The sequence below is a fragment of the Euwallacea similis genome, chromosome 16 (genome assembly GCF_039881205.1).
Source record: "Euwallacea similis isolate ESF13 chromosome 16, ESF131.1, whole genome shotgun sequence".
Lineage (NCBI taxonomy): Eukaryota > Metazoa > Arthropoda > Insecta > Coleoptera > Curculionidae > Euwallacea > Euwallacea similis.
This window is the reverse complement of record NC_089624.1, coordinates 4,381,714-4,404,528: the sequence shown is the minus strand read 5'-3', so window position 1 is coordinate 4,404,528 and position 22,815 is coordinate 4,381,714. Positions and strand designations below refer to the sequence as shown.

At 33.6% G+C, this 22,815-nt stretch overlaps 3 protein-coding genes and 1 long non-coding RNA gene across 5 annotated transcripts in view; all 4 read left to right on the top strand.

Moving 5' to 3' along the window:
• Positions 1-8,291: 8,291 nt before the first annotated feature.
• On the top strand, positions 8,292-9,665 carry LOC136414170 (uncharacterized). Of its 2 annotated transcripts, none has more exons than XR_010752526.1 (4): positions 8,292-8,468; positions 8,523-8,823; positions 9,141-9,425; positions 9,475-9,665. It is a non-coding gene; the product is annotated as an uncharacterized lncRNA (long non-coding RNA). The 2 variants fall into 2 exon arrangements; XR_010752527.1 differs by having other exon boundaries at positions 8,523-8,828.
• On the top strand, positions 9,664-10,544 carry LOC136413975 (tropomyosin-like). Its single transcript, XM_066397748.1, has 4 exons — positions 9,664-9,671; positions 9,789-9,936; positions 9,989-10,203; positions 10,256-10,544. Exons 1-4 carry the CDS (start codon positions 9,664-9,666, stop codon positions 10,542-10,544), a joined length of 660 nt encoding a protein of 219 aa, XP_066253845.1.
• Positions 10,545-10,600: 56 nt separating this feature from the next.
• On the top strand, positions 10,601-11,158 carry LOC136413973 (ATP synthase subunit b-like). The gene is made up of 3 exons (XM_066397747.1): positions 10,601-10,822; positions 10,925-10,980; positions 11,023-11,158. The coding sequence occupies exons 1-3, from the start codon at positions 10,601-10,603 to the stop codon at positions 11,156-11,158; spliced, it is 414 nt and encodes a 137-aa protein (XP_066253844.1).
• Positions 11,159-11,273: 115 nt separating this feature from the next.
• The window catches only part of LOC136414167 (sorting nexin-25-like), an 89,841-nt gene continuing 78,299 nt past the window's right edge, over positions 11,274-22,815 (top strand). Inside the window, exon 1 of the mRNA XM_066398026.1 lies at positions 11,274-11,305. Coding sequence (XP_066254123.1) covers positions 11,289-11,305 — 17 coding nt within the window. The 5' untranslated portion in view covers positions 11,274-11,288. The remainder of the gene's footprint in view (positions 11,306-22,815) is intronic.

Below are 22,815 nucleotides of genomic sequence, written 5' to 3'. Positions count from 1 at the left end.
TTTGCTCAATTCAAATATAACATCCTTAAGATTATTTTTTTTTAGTTCTGTAGCTATGTCGGTATTCTCACAGACAACAATATATTTTAACAAAGCTTTCCTGTAGTGGAACTTGATCGCTTGAATCATATTTTGATCCATAGGTTGCACTAAAGGGGTTACGTTTGGAGGCAAAAAGAATGAAATAATTTTCTTATCATCTGAGCATATGTATCTTCGGGATGTCCTGAAGAGTTGTCTACGACTAAAATTGCCTTAGAGTCTATGTTTAACTGTTGCATTTTTTGCGTACTTCAAGAACAAAACATGTATTGAATCAGTTTTTAAAAATGTCCTTGGTAACCCAGGTTTTTTCTGTCCTTGATATATCACTGGCAGCGATTCATTTCCAAAGGCTCTTGGCTTCTGAGACTTACCCAAAACCAATAACTTCAGTTTATGCATTCTAGAAGCATTAGAGAATGGCATAAATGTAATTCACTCTTTGCTCATTTTCTTGCCTGGAGCAGAGGTCTCAGCTTGGTGAGCAAACATTTTTTGGGGAAGCAATTTCCAAAAAAGTCCGCTTTTATCCGCATTATAAATTTGATCAAGCGAGAACTGCATTTCCTGAATTTTTTTCCGAAGCAAATTTTTAAAAGGTACAACAGCAGTTTCATCACTAATTTCTCTCCCGTAATTACGAGTAGCCTAATTCCTTATCTATTCTTAAATTTATCGAGCCATCCGATACTGGCTTTTAAATTACCTTCGTTGTAAAAATGGCCATAAAAAATTGTGCTTTTTCACGCAAAATATCCCCTGATATTAGCACACCTACAATTATTTTAAGAGTTTGTTATAGAATTAAAAATGTACATTAATAATTTGTAATCTGTTTACCTTAGATCTTGTCTGCAGAAACCAAGTGTAAACTGCTTTGTCAACTTCAAGATAAGCACTTACTTTCAATGTTTTTCGCTTATTCACTAAAGCACTGGACGATGACGTGGCATAAGAGAGAATACTGTTTTTCTTTTTTTTATATCAAAAATTGTTGATTTTCTCACTTTGTATTTTTATGATAAAAAGGTTATTGTACAGCCTGAGTCTAAGTTCTTTATAATCTCAATTTTTTCTTGTAGAGACAATGTGACGTGTTTTCTTTTAGAAGACATATTGAAAATTATAGAGTAAATGTGAAGTCAGCACGTGACGGTCAATAGTCTAAATAAAACTAAAAGGTAAACGGCACAGAATCGTGAAAGCACTAAATTAGGGGATTCCCTCATTTACATGTAGGAATCACTTGACTGTTCGGATTATGATTTTGACATCTCGTGTTCGGATTATTGGAGTTTTGGATTAAAAAAGTTATATTGTAGTATCTCATAAATTTAAGGGGTGATTCTATGAGTGATTTTGAGAAAAAAGTTTATATGAACCTAGGTCCGTTTTCGCTTTCTGTCTGAAATACAGGGTGTTAAAATTAGCTATATTTTTTTGTTTTTTTTTTAATAAGTCCGGACCTGCATTAAATATTTTTATCAAACTTGGTGGGTGTAAGTTAAGTGTGTAAGCACATCTTTTAAGAGAAAAATGAATTTTTAAATTTAAATAGTGGCGCCTCCAAGCCCATGACCCTGATTATTTCTTGTGAAAAATATATTGTTAATTACTTGCTGTAATTATGAAAATTAAAATGAAGATGGTATCTTTTAATAGATTATATTTTCTGTTCAATACCATCGATCTCCCATTCACTTAGAATCAAGAGGAATAATTGGACCTCGTTATGCAATAAAGATCCAACCGACAAAATTTTAAAAAATGAGTTATTTATTAAAATAGTATTGAGAATAATTTTCAATACTATTTTAATAAATAATTAATTTTTTAAAATTGCGTCGGTTAGATCCTTATTGCATAACGGGGTCCAATTGAGAGAGTCCAATCCCTGTACAAATTAAATACTAAAAGTTCTGGAGGACGCACATAGGCGTGCCCAGGCTAGGAGGCCATCGTCGTCATATTTCCTAGACCTATTTTACAATTTTAACTACATAATTGGGTTTTTATTGGAGGGTGGTAGGAAAGCAATTGTGAACGTACCTAAACTCTAATTCATGCAAAAAACGCCGACAAAGTTTATTACAGAGATTTATTTAATTTGGGAAAAATGTATTCAGACATTTGGTTCTAATAGATAAACCGTCTATCCCTAATAATTGGAAAAACCCAGTCACTGATGCGAACAATACTACCGCTTACGATACGCATAGGCGAGGCATCAGGATACATTATGGTTAGTAATAAACTGCTCGGTATTAAATGGCATTTTTCTTAGTAAAAAATACTAACTCCTCAGTAAAAATTCTGAATGCATAGTATTTAACATATGAACTTCCCAGTATTTTATATAATCTTGTACGGTAAAATAATGAATTTACTCAGAAACCTGTGCCCGATGTTTATTAAAATTTCGTCCATTAATTATGTATCAACAATCAGTACAATACCATGTTTTCTTGAACATAACATAAAAAGTTCAGTTTGTTTTGATGGTTTCGCGCGATTAACTACCTTGATTTAGTGTATTTAAGTTATGATAGACCAAAACCAAGAAATACCCAAATATGCAAGTGACACAGAGAGTTTAAGCGAAACAGAAATAACAGTAAAGAAAAGACGAAAGAAAACAAACAAATCGTGGAAAAGGGAGCAAATTGTTAAAGAGAAAATCTCGGCATTAACAGCAGTGAAAAATGAAAATCTCTGGAACTTTCATTACATTACAAGAATACAAAGACTGATGGAAATATCAATGAAATATTTAGATGCAACAAAGTCAATTATCGACGTAAGCAGTGTGAAGCTGGTGTGAAGTTATGCATTATCCCTCAACTAATAATGAAGTAGTTTTATATACATCTGAACTTGCTCATACTTGTAACGAAATTTCTACCAAAGTTTTAAAGTAAAATCAGCAAGAAATAAAATTTGAAATTAAAGGCCTTTTCGATTATGATTAAAAAATAAAGCCAAAAAAAAAATTATGGAAATCCTACCTAAAACACAATTCACTTTGCCAAAGAAAAGGAATTAGATAAATATGTGGCGTCAATAAGAAAATCCAAATATGGGCCTAGTTCAATAAATCTTGAAGAATTGGAAAAATTTTGTATCGATAACTCACAAGTACCTGAAAATGTTGATGAGGCTTTCATATCATCATTTCATGTATCTTATGAAGAAACTCCCTTGTTGGGACCGTTACTGAGCGTGGATCTCGCGCTCTCTCGTTCACGGTACACTCGCCACTCGGACGGTCTCTCTCTCTACCACCGTCTAGACCTTCCCGTGTTCTCCGGCGAAGTCTGGAACGTACCTTTCTAGAAGGACTGCCGAGAGACATAAAAGGTCGTCGTGACGCGGCACAGGAGGAGTTTTATTCAGTAGCGTACATCGAGGCATAACATACGTTTGTATCCATTAAAGCTTTATATTTGTGAAGCTCTCAGACCCAACATCCCTCTTTTCGTTTCATTATGACTTCCAAAAATGGATTGAAATTGTCTATTAATATTAGACATGTTCATATCAATGCTGTATATAAATTAATTTAGCGAGGTTTTCCGGTATTAATTTTAGGAACAACAGACAGAAACCGTATGTTTCATATTTTTGGATTGGCAGTTTGTACCAACGAACAGGCTGAAGATTTTATATTTTTATTCAACTCTCTAAAAAATGGTGTTGAGAAAATATTTAATGAAATTATTAACCCAAGTATCCTTGTGTGTGACGCTGCTTCAAGCATTAAAAATGCTTTCAAACAAGTATTTGGCAGAGAAACCGAAATACGAATGTGCTGGGATCACGCGAAGAAAAATTGTCAAAAGAAAGCAGATAAACTTATAAGACCAAAAGAAAATGCAATCTAAATTCTTGAAGATATTGATCTTCTGCAACTGAGAAAAAACGATAAGGTTTTCGATAAAGCGTCCTGTTTGTTTATTCTAAGTAGAAACGAATATGTCCAGAATTTGTGGAATACTTTCGAAGTGAATGGCTTAACTCCAATAGAAACTGCTTCGAAGGTGTTGACAAATTAAGTCCAAGTACAAAGAGACTTTCAATAGGGTAATAAAAGATGAGAAAACTGATGAGAAGAAAAAAAAAGACTTCCAATATCTCGTTTTTCAATCATTTTAAAATAATATATACATAGCTGGTGATTTGCTTATACAACATGCACAAAGGAATTTCATTTTGAGCCTGTTCTAAATTTGAATTTGTGGATTAAATCATATCAATGAGCAAAGGAGGAAAAAAATCCATCAGAAAATACCAGTGATGGTAAAATGTATGTAATTCCCTCAAAAGGTGCTGCAGAGATCAACAATGATTTAGAAAAATCAAATACTAAGAATTTTCATAGTTTTGAAGAGTACCAGGCTGTCATATTTAACGTGTAGACTGTAATTATTCCACCACATCCCCATAAATGGATGCAAAGAGAGTGTGATTGTTCAGAATTTTTTAAGGAAAAAATTAGTAAACACGTTTTAGGCATAGCCATATGACTCGAACATGCGACTGTTCCTCCTGAAGCGAAAGCTATACCAATTAGAATGAAAAGGTGTCGAGACTGACCATCGACATCAAAACTGGCACTTTTAATACAATAGGTATGTTTTTTACATAAGTATTTGAAACGTAATATATGGAGCAACATTTTCTCATTGTTTTAGATTTGATTAAAAAGCCAGCCCCAAAAATTACCAATTTAAGTTTGTTTTGTGTATTTTTCTATTTTATTTTTGTGTTATAACTTGTAACTTATTTACTTTTTGTACTTGGGTATTACTATTTTTTTGTTACATATTTGTTTTTTATTAATTGCTTTATTTTTAGACATTTAACTAGTTTATACTCAATAAATATTGTTGTTTACATTTACTGATCATGTAATACCTATTTGTACTCAACATTTAATTTGTATACTGCGCGTTTACTATTTAGTTTCAAACATTTATGACTTATATTAAGCGTGTAGTATTTTCCTGCGACTTTAATTTATCAACAGATAATTTTGCAATTTTTACTGAGCATTAAGTATATTTACTGAGTGTTAAGTATTTTACCGAGCATTACAATAAAATAATAAAAATGCGAATATTACATTTGTGTATAAGGCCGAGTATATAATTTGTATCGATACATTATAACATAAAAAAATAATATTAAATACGGAACATATGTTACGCCGCTGCTTCTTCAAAAAATAAAAATCATTTTCTTAATTTTAGTTCTTTTTGTTAAAAAAATGATCTCTTGAATTTTTTTCGTAATATCAAGAGTTTTTATGCAAAAAAATTGAAAAAGAATATCTGTAATTTCTTGCCTTATTGAAAACCGGATTTTAAAATTATTATAAAATATTTAAATTCGTTTTTTTCTTAAAAGGTGTGTTTCTACACTTAACTTAGGCTCACCAAAGTTTGATAAAAATATTGAAAGCAGGTCCGGACTTATAAAAAAAAAATATATGTGATGAATATATGTGAAATAAACATTTGTGCAAGTTTCTCAAAGGCTTCTGGATGCAGGTAGTGTTATTCCTACTTATAAAGGACGAGGTCGACAGCGAGAAGTTGGTTCTGAAGCCGAGGAACAAATAATAAACTTTGTGGAAGAGGATTCAACAAGGAGTACCCGGAGTATTGCTCGCTACGTAGGTGTTTCTAATTGGACTGTTCATAGAACGCTAAAGGAGCAATTGCTCTATCCTTTCCACGTACAGAGAGTTCAAGGACTTTTACCCACTGATTTTGCATCAAGGCAACAATTTTGTGAATGGTTCATTGAACAACAAAGAAATCCAAATTTCTTGTCTACCATTTTATCAACGGACGAAGCTTCTTTCACAAGGAATGGAATTTGGAATTTTCACAATTGTCATAACTGGGCAGATGAAAATCCTCACGCCATTTCTCCAAAAAAATTCCAACATGAATTTTAAATAAATTTATGGGCTGGAATAGTGGGAGATCAGCTTATTGGGCCTTTTATATTACCTTCAAGGTTAAATGGACCCATCTATTTAGAATTTTTAACAAATGATTTGCCAAATTTGTTAGAAAATGTACCTCTTCAATTGCGTGCCATGATGTGGTATTTGCATGATGGAGCTCCTGCACACATAAGCCGTCCAGTTGTGGAACATTTACACAATAAGTTTGAAAATAGATGGATAGGAAGAAATGGCCCTAATCATTGGCCTGCCAGATCTCCGGATCTTAATCCTTTAGATTTTTTCTTTTGGGGTTTAATGAAGAATTTGGTCTACGCCGTGGAAATAAAGGACGAAAACCAGTTACGACAACGTATTTTTGCTGCTGCCGATCATATTAGGAATACACCAGGAATTTTTCATCGCGTACGGGAAAATTGGTTAAAACGCTGTTGTGCATGTATGGACTCAAATGGTGGACATTTTGAACATTTGATGTAGTAAAAACAATTATAACTTTGTATTTTGATTGAGATATTAGTGGTGTAAAGTGTGTAATGTAACATGTTATACCAATAAGAGATGACAACAATGATTTAAAGGTAAGTAGCTTTTAAAAATAATAAGAATCACATAATTTTTAAATTTCATAAATTTAGTGCATTTTGTTAATTATGTACTGTAAAACCTACCAGACCCAAAAAAACACGTGGAAAGAAGCAAACCCACTTCATGCGGCTACTTAGGTAGGTGTGAAAATGAAATAAATTCGACGCGACGTTGCCAATTCTCAGAAAATGTTTTTTTAATTTTCCAGGGAAATGGTTGTATTTACGACCCCTGTTGTAAGGAACTTTTTTGTTCAAAATGATGTTCTTAATCACTGGTTAAATTTACGAAAGTTATTTCACTAACACCCTGTATATATATTACTTAATTATAAGAACTAAGTATAACACTAGCTTGAAACAGCGTTACCACGTGTCTTTCGATTTACAGGAAACTAATACGAGTACATTCTATTGTATTAAATCTAAATTGACGAGGTATCGACTAATTTAAGAAAATAGAATAATGTTTCCTTTTTCAGATGTGCAGAAGACCATCATGATTTTTCTAAACCCGGATGTAAAAGTTGTGGATGTTGAACCGCTGGATCTGCATTCAATATTCTTAGGTGCAATCCTAGCACTGGAGTGTGTCAGTTTAAGAAAAACGTGGAAGGGAGGCAATGTAAGGAATGCAAACCTGGATTTTTCAATTTAGACAGCGATAACGAATTTTGATGCACACTTTGTTTCTGCTATGGGCACTCTTTGGAATGCAAATCGGCATCAGGTTAGTCAAAACTAGCCAGAAAATTTACGCTGTACCTATACATAAAAGGATCAGAAAAAAAACTCCATTATCTTTACAAAATCGATTAACACACAAAGTACAGAAAAAACTTAGACGAGTTTGCCACTGTCCGTCACATTCATGATGGCCAAAATGCGTGACTTGTAACTATGATTTACCCCCCTGGTCTAAAATCCACTAAAGTGCGTCTTTACCTCTTCCTCAAGTTATTTTCGATATCTTATTGAATCCACGTGTGCAAGAGGCCCGGAAAAGTGGAAGTCTGAAGATGAGGACCATCGTCCTCACTAAATCAAATACGAAGCTATTAGTCAGAGCATTGGCGTGCAATCTAATGGGGATGAGTCTGTTTATTTGATAGCACCCGATAGGTAAATTCTGAATTGACTAATACATAGATTTCCCTTACATTCAATTTATTAAATTCCTTGGAAATCAACGTACAGCCTATAATCAACTACTAGATTTTTCTTTAAGACTAGGGGATAGTCGTGTCGTACCCCCTGCCACTGATATTATATCAGAGAATGGGAACTTATCAATAACAAACATCATATTTGCTCAGGGCAACAAGGTTCCTACCTTTGAGGTAGCTACCTGCAGCATACTGCGTAGAAAAGAAATGTTGAACAATATCAATTTTAGACCCAGAACTATAAGTTCAGACGCACGAGCATAGACTATGGATGGCAGCCTCGCCTCACTTCCAGATAATTTATCTGTCTCTTATCCAACTTGGCTATGGTCAAAGTCAAGGACATCTATGCCCCGAAGAAAGTGGGATTTCTGGATAATTTCAAACTGGAAACTGCTTCCAAAGGAGTTGCTGGGAAAGCTGCTTTGTGGAACGAGGTATGTTCATGTTCAGCAGGTAACAAAAGAACTGTTAAAAGTTTTCAAGTTCTTTTCAAGTTTCAGTTCTGTGAATCATGTGAGCCTGGATACAGGCATATTCCAGCCATGGGAGGCCTTTTTATGAACTGCATTCCATGCGACTGTAACAATCATGTAAGTATTTGCGATTCTGAGACTGGAAAGTGCATTCGCCAGCACAATACCAGTGGGACAAATTGCGAATTGTGCACACGTGAGTTTTATGGCAACGCTTTGCCTGGTTAGTATATCCAGGTTGTCCATTATTCATCAGTAAGTGATTTTATTACCATAGGAACTTCCACTGATTACTAGCCTTGCGAATGTCCAAACGGTGGCGCCTGCATCAAGATAGGAGACAACGTCATAATGCATACAGTGCCCTTTAGGGTACTCTGGGTTTAAGTTCGATGTGTGCTCAGTTGGGTTCTATGGGGATCCAACTGGGAAGTTTGGGGTACCCACCATTTGCCAGCAATTTGCATGTAATCAAAACATTGACTTAAATGCTATTGGGAATTACAATACTACCACTAGGGAGTGTTTGAGATGTATTTATAACACTGGAGGGTCGAGATGTGAGGCCTGTTTACCTGGTAAGGTAGGCACTTAAATTACAGAGCTTTCTCTATCTTTAAGAACCAGTAACCCTAAGAATTTATCAGTCAGCACAGAGATATGGTAAAATGATTATTCTTAATGTTCGTAACATTCGTATTGGCCTGCAAATCTGCTGCGGAAATTCCCCTACGTCGTACGAAAATCGGGTATGCCCTAAATGGACATACTGTTATTCAACCTACTTTTCTATTTGTATTGCATATATTTTTTTAAATTCCTAGTTCTTGCTTCTGTTCTAATATCTATTGTTTGCGTCTCTTGCTTCTTTCTTATATATTTTGTCTCCATTTAGGATTCTTCGGAAACGTCTTAGTCCTCTCTAAAGGAGACTGCAAAAAGTGCCAGCACTACTCCCCTGAAACCGACGATCTGGACGGCGAACCAATCTGCGACCCAACCGTGCTTGCCAGTGCAAGAACCACGTCGTAGGTACTACCTGCGACAAGTGCAATAGTGGCTACTTTAACATCCTCAACAGTGAAGGCCGCCAAAGCTGCAACTGTGACCCTATTGGTTCTTTCAATCAATCATGTGACCTCTATACTGGACAGTGCTACTGCAGACTTGGAGTGACCGGGTATATCTCCATTCTCACAATTTGAGAAAAAATAATTGGTAAATTTAAGGTTCCGATGTGATCATTGTAAAACAAGGAAATATGGATTCTCAATTGATGGTTGCAAAGAGTGCGAGTGTGACAGAATTGGATCTAGAGACCTGCAATGTGATGCTTCTGGACAGTGTCCTTGTCTAAATAATGTTGAAGGTGGCAAATGTGACAGATACAAAGAAAATAAGTATAACGGGCAAAAAGGATGCATAGGTAAGATTCTAATACTTCTAGAACCTTCTAGGCTTATATTTTCTTGCATCTAAATTGCCCAGACTGCTATAACCTTGTATAAGATGCCTACAAGAACCATACAAGCAAACTTGATAGGTTAAACGAAATCCTCAATGAGGTAGAAAATCAGCCCACTGTAATCGATGATGAAGAATTCCCAAATGAACTAAGGAAACTGGAGATTGAGATTGATGAATTTCACGATCAGGTCAAGGCTTCTACTGGGAAGAATAGTGTTTTTGAAGCAAGTATGAAGTTAATCCTTCAAAGCTGGTTTTCCTATAATAAGCGTTTAGGAGGTGCCGAGCATGCTTGAGAGGGAAACAGACGTAGGCCGAACTTTGGAGGAAATATACGAGAACGTGTTCACTACTAATGAGAAATCCAAAAAGGCTGAACATGACCTGGACCATGCTGAGAAGTTTTTGATTGAGATAGAAGAGAGACTAATCGAAATAGAGAACAATTTTGAGCTGCAGGCTAAAAAGGCGTTTGAGGCTGCGTTGGAGAGGTTATATCTTACCCTGAATAAATGTTCTTTATGAACAATGTTAATATTCTAGGTCTAAGGCAGTAGGCCAGCAATCAGACAAAATGACTGAAATAGCTCAGAAAGCTTGTGAACTTGCTGACCTTTTAAATGAGAGGTCTGAGGTGTTGGTGGGTCAAGCTAAAGACGCTAAAAACAAATCAATTGAGGCTTATGAGCAGATAACTCATGTACTGCAACAAAACATTAGCGATGCTGCCAGGAGTTTGAATTCCGAGGTAGCTAATGCAGAATTTAAACTAAATCGAACCAGAGAGTGGACCGAACATGTTCAAAAGGAAGCTGTAGAGGTAACTTGTTAATACACTTATTGCCACGATAAAATTAATAAACATTTTTGGTTTAAAGGTAAAAAGGAATGGCTTTAGCTTTGCTAAATGAAGTGACCCATCTCATAATACTCCAAGTAAAAATCCTAGAACTCAAGATATATTCAAGAGACTGGAAAGATGAAACCAGTAAATTGGCTAACAAATCAAAAGAGTTACTCCGTAATGTTGAGATTCTCAAACATACAATTGAAGAGAAACAATCCACAGGTCAGGAATTTCTGGATACTGCTCTCGAGCAGCAGGAAGAGGTAGAAGATTTGAAAAATGATGTGGATTTTTCTAATGCTCAAATCACTCAAGCCATACAATTATGGAAAGAAATCCATAAAAGAGTCCAAGGAAACTTTTAGCTTTTAACTGCGTTTGATTCTCAAACTGAGGAGTCCAAACAAAGGGCAGAAGAATCGTTGAAAACTATATAAAATATTGAAACAATCCTGTAAGACAGGAATTTGAAAACAAACGAGGCGCAAAAGATTTTGGAGGACGCTCAAGAAAATGCTAACCTCGCCTTTGAAAAAGCTAAAAATGCTAATGATCTGACTAAGAATGCTTCGGCGAAAACTGAGAAAATAAAATCTTAAGCTAAGGATTTAAATACTAATAGCACGTTTTTGGGGGATGAGACTGGATTCATGTACGATAGAGTCTTAAATACTCAGGCAGAATTGAAAAATTTATGGGAAAAAGCTCGGAGTAACAATACTTTAGTGCATGACGCCAAAGAAAAGGTAGGTGCTTAATTATAATATGTATACATATATTTTGTTAATTTCTTAGAAATGTGAAGGAAATTTTATAACCTACACAAATGCCGACGAAATATGTATTGATTGTCATTTTCAAAAATTTATTTCAGGTGGGTCGTGCAGAAAAAGATACAAACGCTGGACAAACTCGAGTTATTGATCTCTTGAGTTATGTAGAAAGCATCTTACAAGGGAAGGAACTCAAGTTTGGAAACATTTTGTTAGGAAGTTTTCAAATTCTCTATTATTACATAACTATGATATAAATTTACACGAAAGAAATAATTTGATAAAATTACAGTCCCTTGTTCATAATCAGTTATCCTCGCCAAGATTCACTCATCTTTTTCGATATACATGGTTTAAAAGTGGATATATTGAAGAAAGACCTGCTGAATTTGTAATTCTGTAGAATACAGCTTTCACACAATTTCTCCAGAATGTTTTTTATGTGACCACGTTGCCGTATTTAAATATTCTTGGTGTAAGAAAAATTTATATTTTAAACATTTTTTCGACGAATATCATTACTGTAAAACATATAATCCATAGATGACTTCATAGATCGATGAAATATTGTCTTGTATATTATTCATATATGGAAAAATGACCTATGCTTATGCATAACGCTAAATACTTGTTTATTACAGGGAGAATATTGATATAATTTTTAATTGAAAATATAATTTTGATTGTACCATTCTTTAATACCTATTAAATCAAGCCTTTTTTGTTATAATAAGTTTTTCTCTGTGACCTGCGGTTCTAAAGTTATAAACGGTCGAACATTGTGTGCACACTCTTATTTAAACAATTATAACTTTTGTTAGAAAGATGGTATCGAGCTCTGCTTTGCACCATTGTATTGAGAAAAGTTTTCTTTATAAAATGGTAAAAAATTGAACGAGACAGCTGGATGCGTGTAAAAACGGGGCCAAAAAAAAGAGAAATTTTCGAAAAAAAACTAAAAGTTATATTTTTTCCTGACTTTAACAGGTCGATGGCAAATTGAATAAGGAACATTTCTCTTTTGTTTTTTGTTGTTCTAACTCATCGGGATCAAAAGTTATCGACAAAAAACGAAAAATTGGCGAAACTTTGGGCGTAGTTTTCACCCCTTAAACCTTGAAGATGGTACGTTAAATATATATCATTATTCTTAGATAAGTTTAAGCTACTTCAAGCAAGACTGAAGGAATCTAGGCTTGAGAAACAGTTAGAGGAGTTACAGAAGCTGCATAAAAACCAAAATCAATTGATTGAGAGCTACAAAGGAGAGACCAGAATTTTACAAGCTGATGTGGATAATATTGAGCAAATTGCAACAAATGCCTGAAGGATGTTTCAAGAGAATGAAGCTCGAGCCTTGAGCTAAAATTATGTAATAAAGCGGATATTTTGATACAATAAAAATTATCATTGTACTTAACAACGAAAATGGACTAATGAAAGTAACGGAATAAGATCTACACCACTTGACAGAATGCATAATTACTCAGTCCCTAAAGCACGTCATGGCTGGAGATGATTCTCACGAATTTACACGAAAACTCGCTACAAACTGCGATTTCAGATTCGTTTTGAATACATCAGAATTTGTCTAAAAATTGTTCAAATTTGTGGAACTGATTTTCTTAAATTATCAGATATTTATGCGAAATTTTTCTATTTTTCCCAATGTTTATATAAATATGTTTTCCAAATATGTTAAGAGAGAGACTAATTAAATACTCCAATATTTTGTAACATTCTCCGTTAATATAAAACAAATTGAGAATATCAGCGTTTGTGTATTCTTCCATTTTGTTTGAAAGCTTCACTTTAATTTTGCTACTAACAGCCACCGAAAAATAAAAACGTGCAATGCAAGTAATAACTGTTATTATTTCTGTTCCATGGCCAACTACGCGAAGAATAAAAATTTACCAAAATGAACATGTACTATTAGTTTCACATAAACTTAATTATTTCAAAAATGGTTTGGAATAGGTATAGGTAACCCTAATACAGTTCGATGGAGAATTACATTTTCTACTTGATACTGCTTAAAGTTATAGGGTGTCCTATTTAAAAAAACCGACTTTTGCAACTTCAAAAATGTAAATGTTAGGAGTTGAATCTTGGACACCCTGTATAATACTAAGCCATATAACTAGTGAAAGTGTGAACCTAAGACTATGTATTGACATTTTGCAAAATATGGTGATTATATCTTTAATAACTGTGGAGATATGCAATTTTAAAATTGGTCATTACAGAGGCACGTTTTTAATTCAAGGTCAAATATCTCAAAAACGGTAAGAACTAAGTATAGAACATTATACAGAAAATGTACCTAAAATATTGCGTAGAATCTAAAAATAAAATAATATAGTGGGGGTTCCATTTGAAATAAGCAAGTTACAGCTATTTCCGGTTAAACCAGAAGTGACAGCAAGTGGAAAATATTTTTAAAAAGTAGTATATGTCGAACTTAACTCCAAATTTTCAAATTCGTATCACTTTTAGATCCTAGTAAACTTTTAATCAACGGTTTGGGTGAATAACCCTGTATATATAGTATAATTTTTAAATATAGTCATACAGTCGCTTTATTTGTTGTCAATATCCCCATTTTTTGTTCTCCTTAGATACTAAAATCTAGTTGGTATTAATTTCTTGTTTCCGTCACAAATAGTTACACATTCCTCTAAGATCTAGTGAGATCTTTTCAAAATTAACAAGATTGCAAATTTTGTTAAGAAACCTTTAGTGAAAATAAATGAATTAACTCCAGAAAAAATATCGAAATTCAGGGGTTAGTTCCAGTAACCTCTAAATTTAGACTTGTAGTGAAAATGGAACTTGAGGAAAATATAGTATTTTTACCAAAACGAATGACTGAGCCGATGAAAAATAATATTAAAAAATTTAAACCAGACCAATATGTTTTTATCTTCAGGAAAATGCAGTCCGTCGGAGGAATAACTCCAACTCCAATATTTGACATTGAATACGTTTAACTGTAGGTAATGTAAATATATTGAATTTTCGGTGTGAAAAATTTTTAGGTAATTTTCTTATTCATATTTTTACTTGTTAAGCTATTAAGGTCATTCTAAAAACTGTCTCGTCCATAATGAATGAAATTTCACGGGTTAGCGATGAAAGTCTACACTTATTCCAGTAAAAAACCTCTATTTTAATTAGGAAGAAAAGCAAAAAATCAGGTGAATTGGAAAAGCAAAGGTGGCTTAAGAACCTCAACAAATCAATTAGATTGCAAATGAAGATTCTGAAAGAAGCATCCAACGTGGGAGCTTTAAAAAAGGTGCATACAAATTTAGGACATTTAAAGCGCATTAGGTTATTACATAAAAACCACTTATTTGGAGTAGTTCATACGGGTGGTGTTAACATTTCACAAATACTTAAACGTAGACGTGGCGCTAAAGTAAAATGGGAGAATATTAAATTAGCATTTAAAAGTAGGATTATGATAGGTACAATTATTAATTTAGTACATAAAGATGTAAAAAAAATTTCATAGATGCGGCTCATATATTTAAATCTCGATTTCCCAATGTTTTGAAAAAACATAATTTATTAATTACTTGTTTTTGTGGAGAGTTTATAATAAAAAAAATGATGAGGAAAAAACAGAATATAAATATTTTAATACAAAAAATTTTGTGATTGACTTAACCACAGATCTATTGCAGTGGTTTCAGGATAATGTATTTACTGAAATTCTAATAAAAATTGAGGACTTTCAAGCATGAAATAGTGGGTGGGCTCTCCGTCAAATAATTAGTTTAGAAGTTAACATTAGTAAGTATTAAATGAGTAATAGTGATTCATCATTTATAGCTCTTCTGAAAACAATTGCCAAAAAACATGCATGTATAGTTATATACATGCATGTAAGATTTCGGTATCGTTATGGAAAGAAAAAAATAAAACAAAAGCAAGTTTTGAGGTACTTCTTTACTTGTCAAGGATCCGAGTCAGAATGCCCCCCGATACACACTTCTCATCCACCCCCGAGTGCGTCCCCTTTTTTTTTTAAGAGCATTGATAAGCCACATTCCAGGCCTTTTCCCACGATTCCCTGACCCATCATCAATTTTTCTCTCGCCTATGTTAAGGAATTCATAAACAACCCTCTATCGTTTTCTCACGCTTATCTTAGAAGTAATTTACGGCTAACCCCCATGTCATTCTCACATGGTATTACTTGATAGTCTTAACATAAGCGAGGAATGCTCACATGCATGTTTGCAGTATATATAGTTAATAACGATCAAGCATGTTTCTTTTGGAGTATTATATCGGCCCTATATATAAATGCAAATAAAGTTTCTTCATATCCTCATTATAAGTCAGTACTCAATGTAGAAGAATTTAATCTTCCAATGACACTTAATCAAGTTCCTAAATTTGAAAAACTTAATAATATATCTATAAATATTTACATGCTTGAATTGCATGAGACTGAATTAATAACAGTTCCTGCAAAATTGACACAAAAAACTGAATAAGTATGTTAATTTATTATTAATTCACAATTATTACTCATCAAAAATTCACGATTGTGAACCAGTTCCTGAAGATAACGTTAATATTGAAACTAAATATCACTTTTGTTGGATAAAAAATCTTTTGCGTCTCATATCTAACCAAGTGAGCAAACGCAATGATAAAATTTATGTATGTGACACATGTTTAAATTATTTTTTAAACGAACAACTGCTAAATTAACATTCTAGTTTATGTGAAAAGAAAAATCATTGCCAGATATCATTTCCCACTAATTACACTTGTGTTGTGTTAAGTTTAAAAATTATGTCTTCAAACAGAGAGCTCCTTTTGTAATATATGCAGATTTTGAGTCAATTTTAGAAAAAAATCCTACTGCGCAAAATAATAAAACTGGAGCTTATTAAGAACATAGAGCATTCAGCATAAGGCTTTATCTTAAATGTTCATATGACAACTCCATATCATACTATCATAGGTATCAAGGGATGGATTGTTTAGTTTGGTTTTCAGAAAAATTACAAGATCTTGAAAATTTAGTTGTTTCAATTGAAATATATTAAACCTATAACTGAAATAATTGATTGCAGTACTACTAGAATATGTCACATTTGTGAAACATTTTTTCGACCTGATGGCATTATCGTAGTTGACCATGATCATTTCACCGGTGCAATAAGAGACTTTAGTCGTCAAGGATATAACTTAAAATTTCAAAAACAATATACCATTCCAATTTTTTTCCATAATTTATCCGGATACGATTCTCACTATCTGATAAAAAAAAACTTGGAGAAGAAAAAGGGATTACATTATTGCCATTAAATAAAGAGAAATACATTTTGTTTACTATACATAGTTCTAAAACTAAAATAAAATTTAGGTTTGTAGACTCATTTGGATTTCTTAATACGTCTCTCGATGAACTTGTATCGACATTAAATATGTCCGGTTTAAAAATACTCAAAAAGGAGTTTTACACTTTTACTACGGAACAGTTTGCCTTGCTAACAAGGAAGGGCGTTTTCTCTTATGATTATCTAGATGTCGTTGAAAAACTGAATGAAACAACGATCCCCTCTAAAGATAGTTTTTATAGTCTCTTACAATTTGAACACATTAGTGATGAGGATTATGAACATGCCAAAAATATATACAGGGTGATTCATTGGGAATGGGACATGGCGAAACCCAAGATAGAGGACACCAAAATATGACGATTGGACGCAACATTCCTTATATCAATGTTGCGCGTTTCAGAGTTATAAGGTTTAAAAGTTAAAATTTTATTTTAAAATTCCTTAATAACTTTTTGTGTTTTCAGAGCATCAACACCAAAATCGATGTACTTAGGTTTTGTAAGATGCCAAATAAGGATTTTGATCTAATTTTTACGAAATTTCTAGAGGGCGCTAGTTACAACTCACCGCTTCGGTATATTTGGTCATATTTTTTTATGAGTGCAACTAAGGTCAAATTTTATTCAATGTATTGAAAGAGCGTCTATTTTTACGCAAAAAAGGTATTCTTATTCAATTCCGATATCTCCCTTCGTTTACGAGATTTTTACTTATAAGCTAATTCGTGTCGTGCCATTTCAAATCCTCAAAAGCGAAAGTGGGTGTGATTCATTTGCATAGCAACGCATTACTTAGCCACTGTTACTTTAGCTTGTCAAAGTAATTAGACTCTTTTCTTGTCATTTGCTCTTTTTAAATAAAAATGCCAAGGCATAATGACTTTTTCTTTAGTGAGATGCGCGATATGATTTGTGTTTTTGCTCAAATGCATTTTAACGGTTGTGCTGCAGCACGTACTTATTTTGAATTATATCCCAACCGACAACAACTCAATCACAAATTATTCAGAAATCTGTATAATCATTTGGGAGAAACAGGCTCTTTTCGCCCTTAAAGCCAAAACAATGATGCTCGAAGGACTATCCCGGTTGAACAGGAAGAGGAAGTTTTAGTACGAATTGCTGAAAATAAAACATTAAGTACACGCCGGTTAAGTGCAACGATGGGAATGAGTCAATCGTCTGCCTGGAAAATTTTACGTAAAGAAAAATTCCATCCATATCATTTAACACCTGTTCAAAATTTGCTCGCTGAAGACCGTTCTGCTCGCTTAAGATTTGTTCGATTTTTGCAAGAGAAACAAAACGAAGATCCAAATTTTTTGAACAAAATTTTATTTACTGACGATACAACTTTCACACGCCGTGGAATTTTCAACTGGAAAAATAGCCATTTATGGAATTCTGAGAATCCAAATGTTGTAGGAGAAACACATTTCCCACACGAATTTAAGGTAAACATTTGTTGTGGTGTAATAGGTGACTTTTATAGGTACTTTCGAACTTCCAGCCAATTTAAATGGTCTTCGGTATTTAAATTTTTTGCAAGGACAACTTAACGAACTTCTTGAAGATGTTCCATTATATTTACGTCAAAATATGTGGTTCATGCAAGACGGAGCGGCTCAACATTTTTCTTTCCAAGTGCGCCAACATTTGAACAATGTTTTTCCACATCGATGGATCGGTCGTGGAAGTGAATTTCCGTGGCCTGCGAAAAGTCCAGACCTCAACCCATTGGACTTCTCAATATGGTCAAATATGAGAGCAATTGTATACAAAGGGACAATTAATACTCACGAAGAATTATGCCAAAAAATTCAACAAGCAGCTGATGAAATCAAGAATAACGTCGATATGCAATTTAGAATAAAAAGATCTTTGAGAAAAAGGTTACTAAAGTGCATTGAGGTGGAAGGTAGTCATTTTGAACAGCTGCTTAAATAAAATTTATTTTTCATTTGTTAATGGCTTTTCATTTGTTTAATGCGGCAAAATATTTATTTGAAAATTAATAAAATCGAGTTGAAATGAAACGACACGAATTAGCTTATAGGTAAAAATCTCGTAAACAAAGAGAGATATCGGGATTAAACAAGAATACTTATTTTGCGTAAAAATAGACGCTCTTTCAATACATCCAATAAAATTTGACCTTAGTTGCACTCATAAAAAAATATGACCAAATATACCGAAGCGGTGAGTTGTAACTAGCGCCCTCTAGAAATTTCGTAAAAATTAGATCAAAATCCTTATTTGGCATCTTACAAAACCTAAGTACATCGATTTTGGTGTGATGCTCTGAAAACACAAAAAGTTATTAAGGAATTTTAAAATAAAATTTTAACTTTTAACACCCTGTAACTCTGAAACGCGCAACATTGATATAAGGCATGTTGCGTCCAATCGTCATATTTTGGTGTCCCCTATCTCGGGTTTCGCCATGTTCCATTCCCAATGAATCACCCTATAGAATTCATTCAATATTCAAAATTCAGGACAATATTCTGATTTATATTTAAAAGCAGATGTTCTTTTACTGGCCGATGTTTTCGAGCAATTTAGAGAAAATTCTTACAAGATTTATGGCTTAGATCCTGCTTGATATTATACTTTACCAGGTTGTGTTTGGGATTGTATACTAAAGTACACGAAATGTCAGCTTTAAATCCTTAACGACAGAGACCAAGTTATGTTCATAGAAAATGGCTTAAGAGGGGGTAATTCTATGTTCAAATCGTTATTCTGAAGCCAAAAATAAATATATGAAAAATTACAATCCTAATAAGGCCTCTATTTACTTATTATACAGGGTGTTTGATTCAGCGATACACATCCGAAAAGGGGTGGTAGGTGTGATGATTTTCAACGTATTAAACCATATACAGAGTGGCGCATCGAAAACGAAACAGAGGCATTTTCGCGTATTTAGAAATTTAAATAAAAAAAACGCTTGGACACGTAAACTTTATATCCGAGGGGGACACATTATAAATGTATACTAGCTCCTTTCATATCAACCCCCTAGCCGGGCTGAGTTAAACCCCTAAAATCTTAAATGGAAAGTAGGATCGAGTAGTATCTTGTTTGAAAGGTCTTTCGATTCTCGTTATATTGATACCCAAATTGGTCAATTTTGATTTAGAAAATTTCGAGAAATTTGGAAAAATTAATTCAAAAGATATATCATCTGGTATGAATCAATGATGTGATGAAATTGTTAAGGACTATGGTAAAAATAACATTAAGGCGTTTTTTTTTTTGAAGGTACATGAATTCTGATAATTTCAACCATTTGCGGGGAGCGCGCCCGCCCTTCTTTTTTGACTTGGTTGTAAAGGTACACAATAGAGATAATACATTGTTATCATGTTTGGAATATTTTTACAGAAAATAAAAATAAAAACTTATTTGGCCCTGATTGTTAGCAGTAACTAGTAATTCGTGATCAGTTTTGAATTTTCTCGTGCAGAAAATTTATTTTAGGATAAATTTGTTATAATTCCGTTTACGTTTTGCAAATCAAAAATGGTTCATTCGATTGCAGAGAGAGTAGAAATCATTGAATTATTTTATGAAAATCATCAGTGTGCTAACCGGACCGCCCAACTATTCAATCAGAATCATGAAGACAATCAAGTGCAAAACAAGTACATTTTGCAATTAGTTCATAAATTTTGTCAGATCGGCTCTGTAGCTAATAAAAAATGAAATGATGGAAATCTTCCCAGAAATGAAGCAATCGATGTTGCGGTTTTAGGACAGGTTCATCTGGATCCTACACTAAGTACTCGTCAATTGGATATTGTAACTGGACTCAGTCGACGCACTATTCAAAGAATATTAAAGGCCCATCTTTCATTCGTATAAAATCCATTTATTACAAAAATTGAATGAAGATAATTTTGACCGCCGTTTGCAATTTTACGAAACTATAAGTGAACGAGCAATTGGAAATATCAATTATCTATTCAATATCTGTTTTTCTGATTAATGTTCTTTTTTTGTAAACGATACAGTGAATCGTCATAACTGTCGATATTCGTCAGATGAAAATCCCAGGATTTTTCATGAAGTGTATTCCCAATATTCACAAAAATTAAATGTTTGGGCTGGCATCTTTGGCGATCATCTTGTTGGTTCTTTTTTCTTACCTGGAAATCTCACTAGTGACATGTACTTACAATTGTTACAAGATGCAATTGATCCCGCAATAAAAGAATTATTAGAAAATGACGAAAATTACAATGAGGGCCAGTTGATATTCCAGCAGGGTGGTGCCTCTCTCCATTACGCGTTACGTGTCAGAGACTATTTAAACGAACAGTTTCCAGATCGTTGGATTGAGTCCTTAGCAATTTCATCACATCATGAATTCATACCAGATGATACATCTTTTGAACTAATTTTTCGAATTTCTCGAAAATTGCTAAATCAAAGGTGGCAAATTTGGGTATCACTATAACGAGAATCGAAAGACCTTTCAAACAAGGTACTACTCGACCCTACTTTCCATTTAAGATTTTAGGGTTTTAACTCAGCCCGGCTAGGGGGTTGATATGAAAGGAACTAGTATACATTTATAATGTGTCCCCCTCGGATATAAAGTTTACGTGTCCAAGCGTTTTTTTAATTTAAATTTCTAAATACGCGAAAATGCCTCTGTTTCGTTTTCGATGCGCCACCCTGTATATACCAGATATCACTTTCTTTTGGCATTTTTTGCACACACCACGCATTTTCGTTGGGCACTTTTTTCTGTTTGCTTTGCTGGTATAAGTACTATAAAGTGTTTTCAGTTGGGCGTAATGGATTTTCGCCATCAGCAGATTTTCTATCACGTCTATAATCGGTTTTTGGTTGATGATTGACTTCTAATAGACCCTTTATAACATCTGTTTCAAAACTTAAAATGGGCGGATTTTTCCAATATATTTTGTAAGTGCATGGGCATTTATTAGCGATAAGTCAACCAAATGAAAAAACACTTTTTTGTACCTTTGACGCTTCTTCGGACGCATTCGACAGAACTGATTATCATGTCGCTTCTATCAACAACACTCATGTTTTCATTGTAGTCTTTGATGAAAATGGGCTTTTTTATAGGCTGATTCGTTTCTAAATCAATTTTATTAGTATTAACAATATCGTTGTTATGAAGAGTAGAAAGCATTCTCACTTCTCTTTTGTCTTTCCATTTTAAAGCTGGTAGATTATTGCCGGACATAAATTCTATCTCGCTTGTCATAAGTTTCTTTGTGAGAGAGGGCATTCCTTTGTGATTTTTCTTTACTGTTCCACACGCATTTGTATACGGTCAAAGAGACACTGAAATAAATTTGGGCTGGTGTACCATTGTTTACAAACAATGTATAACTTTTTCCTAAATATGGTTCTAATAAAATCATAACAACATTTCCAGAAACACCGATTTCATGGTCATTGTAGTTCTGGTTCATCTCTGTTGCTGCTCTTACATAAATTATGAAATCAAGGACATACCCCGTCTCACAGTCACATATTAGAAAAAATTTAATTCCAAACAGATACCACTTTGAAGGGATGTATTGTTTAAAATACAATCTATCTTTGAATAGTAGTAAGCTCTCGTCAATGCAAACGTTTGTAAATGAATAGAATGCTTCTTTGAAGGTTTCGCGTAGATGATCTTTTAGTTTTTTGTTTTTTCCAGTTTTTAAGTTTTTTAATTTTTCAAAGTTTATCATTACCAGCGTTACTATTGTTATCTACGAAATAGAATATTCTCAGCAAAATTACATATCTATCTCGGCTCATGATTTGAGAAAACATAGGAGTAACCAAAAGTGGCTCAGTGAATCAGCAACTAGTTATGGTATTCTTTTTTACTTAGGCCATTAAAAAATTTATTGAAAGAAAACTTTAAATTTCTTTGTAATCAGTAGACCACCAACGCTTCAATCTTGATGTAATCTTTACATGATTTTGGCACTGGTGCTCATAATACAGGTTGCACTGTTCTGCGATGTATTGAATTATTTCAAGTCCAGAGAATACTTAAAAGCAGTCAAAAGGTGTACAAAATTTATCCAAATTAGGAAATTTGCAACCGGAGTCTCAAGTAAAATTATGTATT

What these genes read in the sequence shown, in the direction of transcription:
- LOC136413973 (XM_066397747.1), top strand. Translation starts at nt 10,601, where the DNA reads ATGGCTTTAGCTTTGCTAAATGAAGTGACCCATCTCATAATACTCCAA. An exon ending in CTCTCGAGCAGCAGGAAGAG is followed by an intron (nt 10,823 to 10,924) that starts GTAGAAGATTTG and finishes GGAAACTTTTAG; the next exon opens with CTTTTAACTGCGTTTGATTC. An exon ending in AAACAAAGGGCAGAAGAATC is followed by an intron (nt 10,981 to 11,022) that starts GTTGAAAACTAT and finishes CCTGTAAGACAG; the next exon opens with GAATTTGAAAACAAACGAGG.
- LOC136413975 (XM_066397748.1), top strand. An exon ending in GGAAGAATAGTGTTTTTGAA is followed by an intron (nt 9,937 to 9,988) that starts GCAAGTATGAAG and finishes ATAAGCGTTTAG; the next exon opens with GAGGTGCCGAGCATGCTTGA. An exon ending in TTTGAGGCTGCGTTGGAGAG is followed by an intron (nt 10,204 to 10,255) that starts GTTATATCTTAC and finishes TTAATATTCTAG; the next exon opens with GTCTAAGGCAGTAGGCCAGC.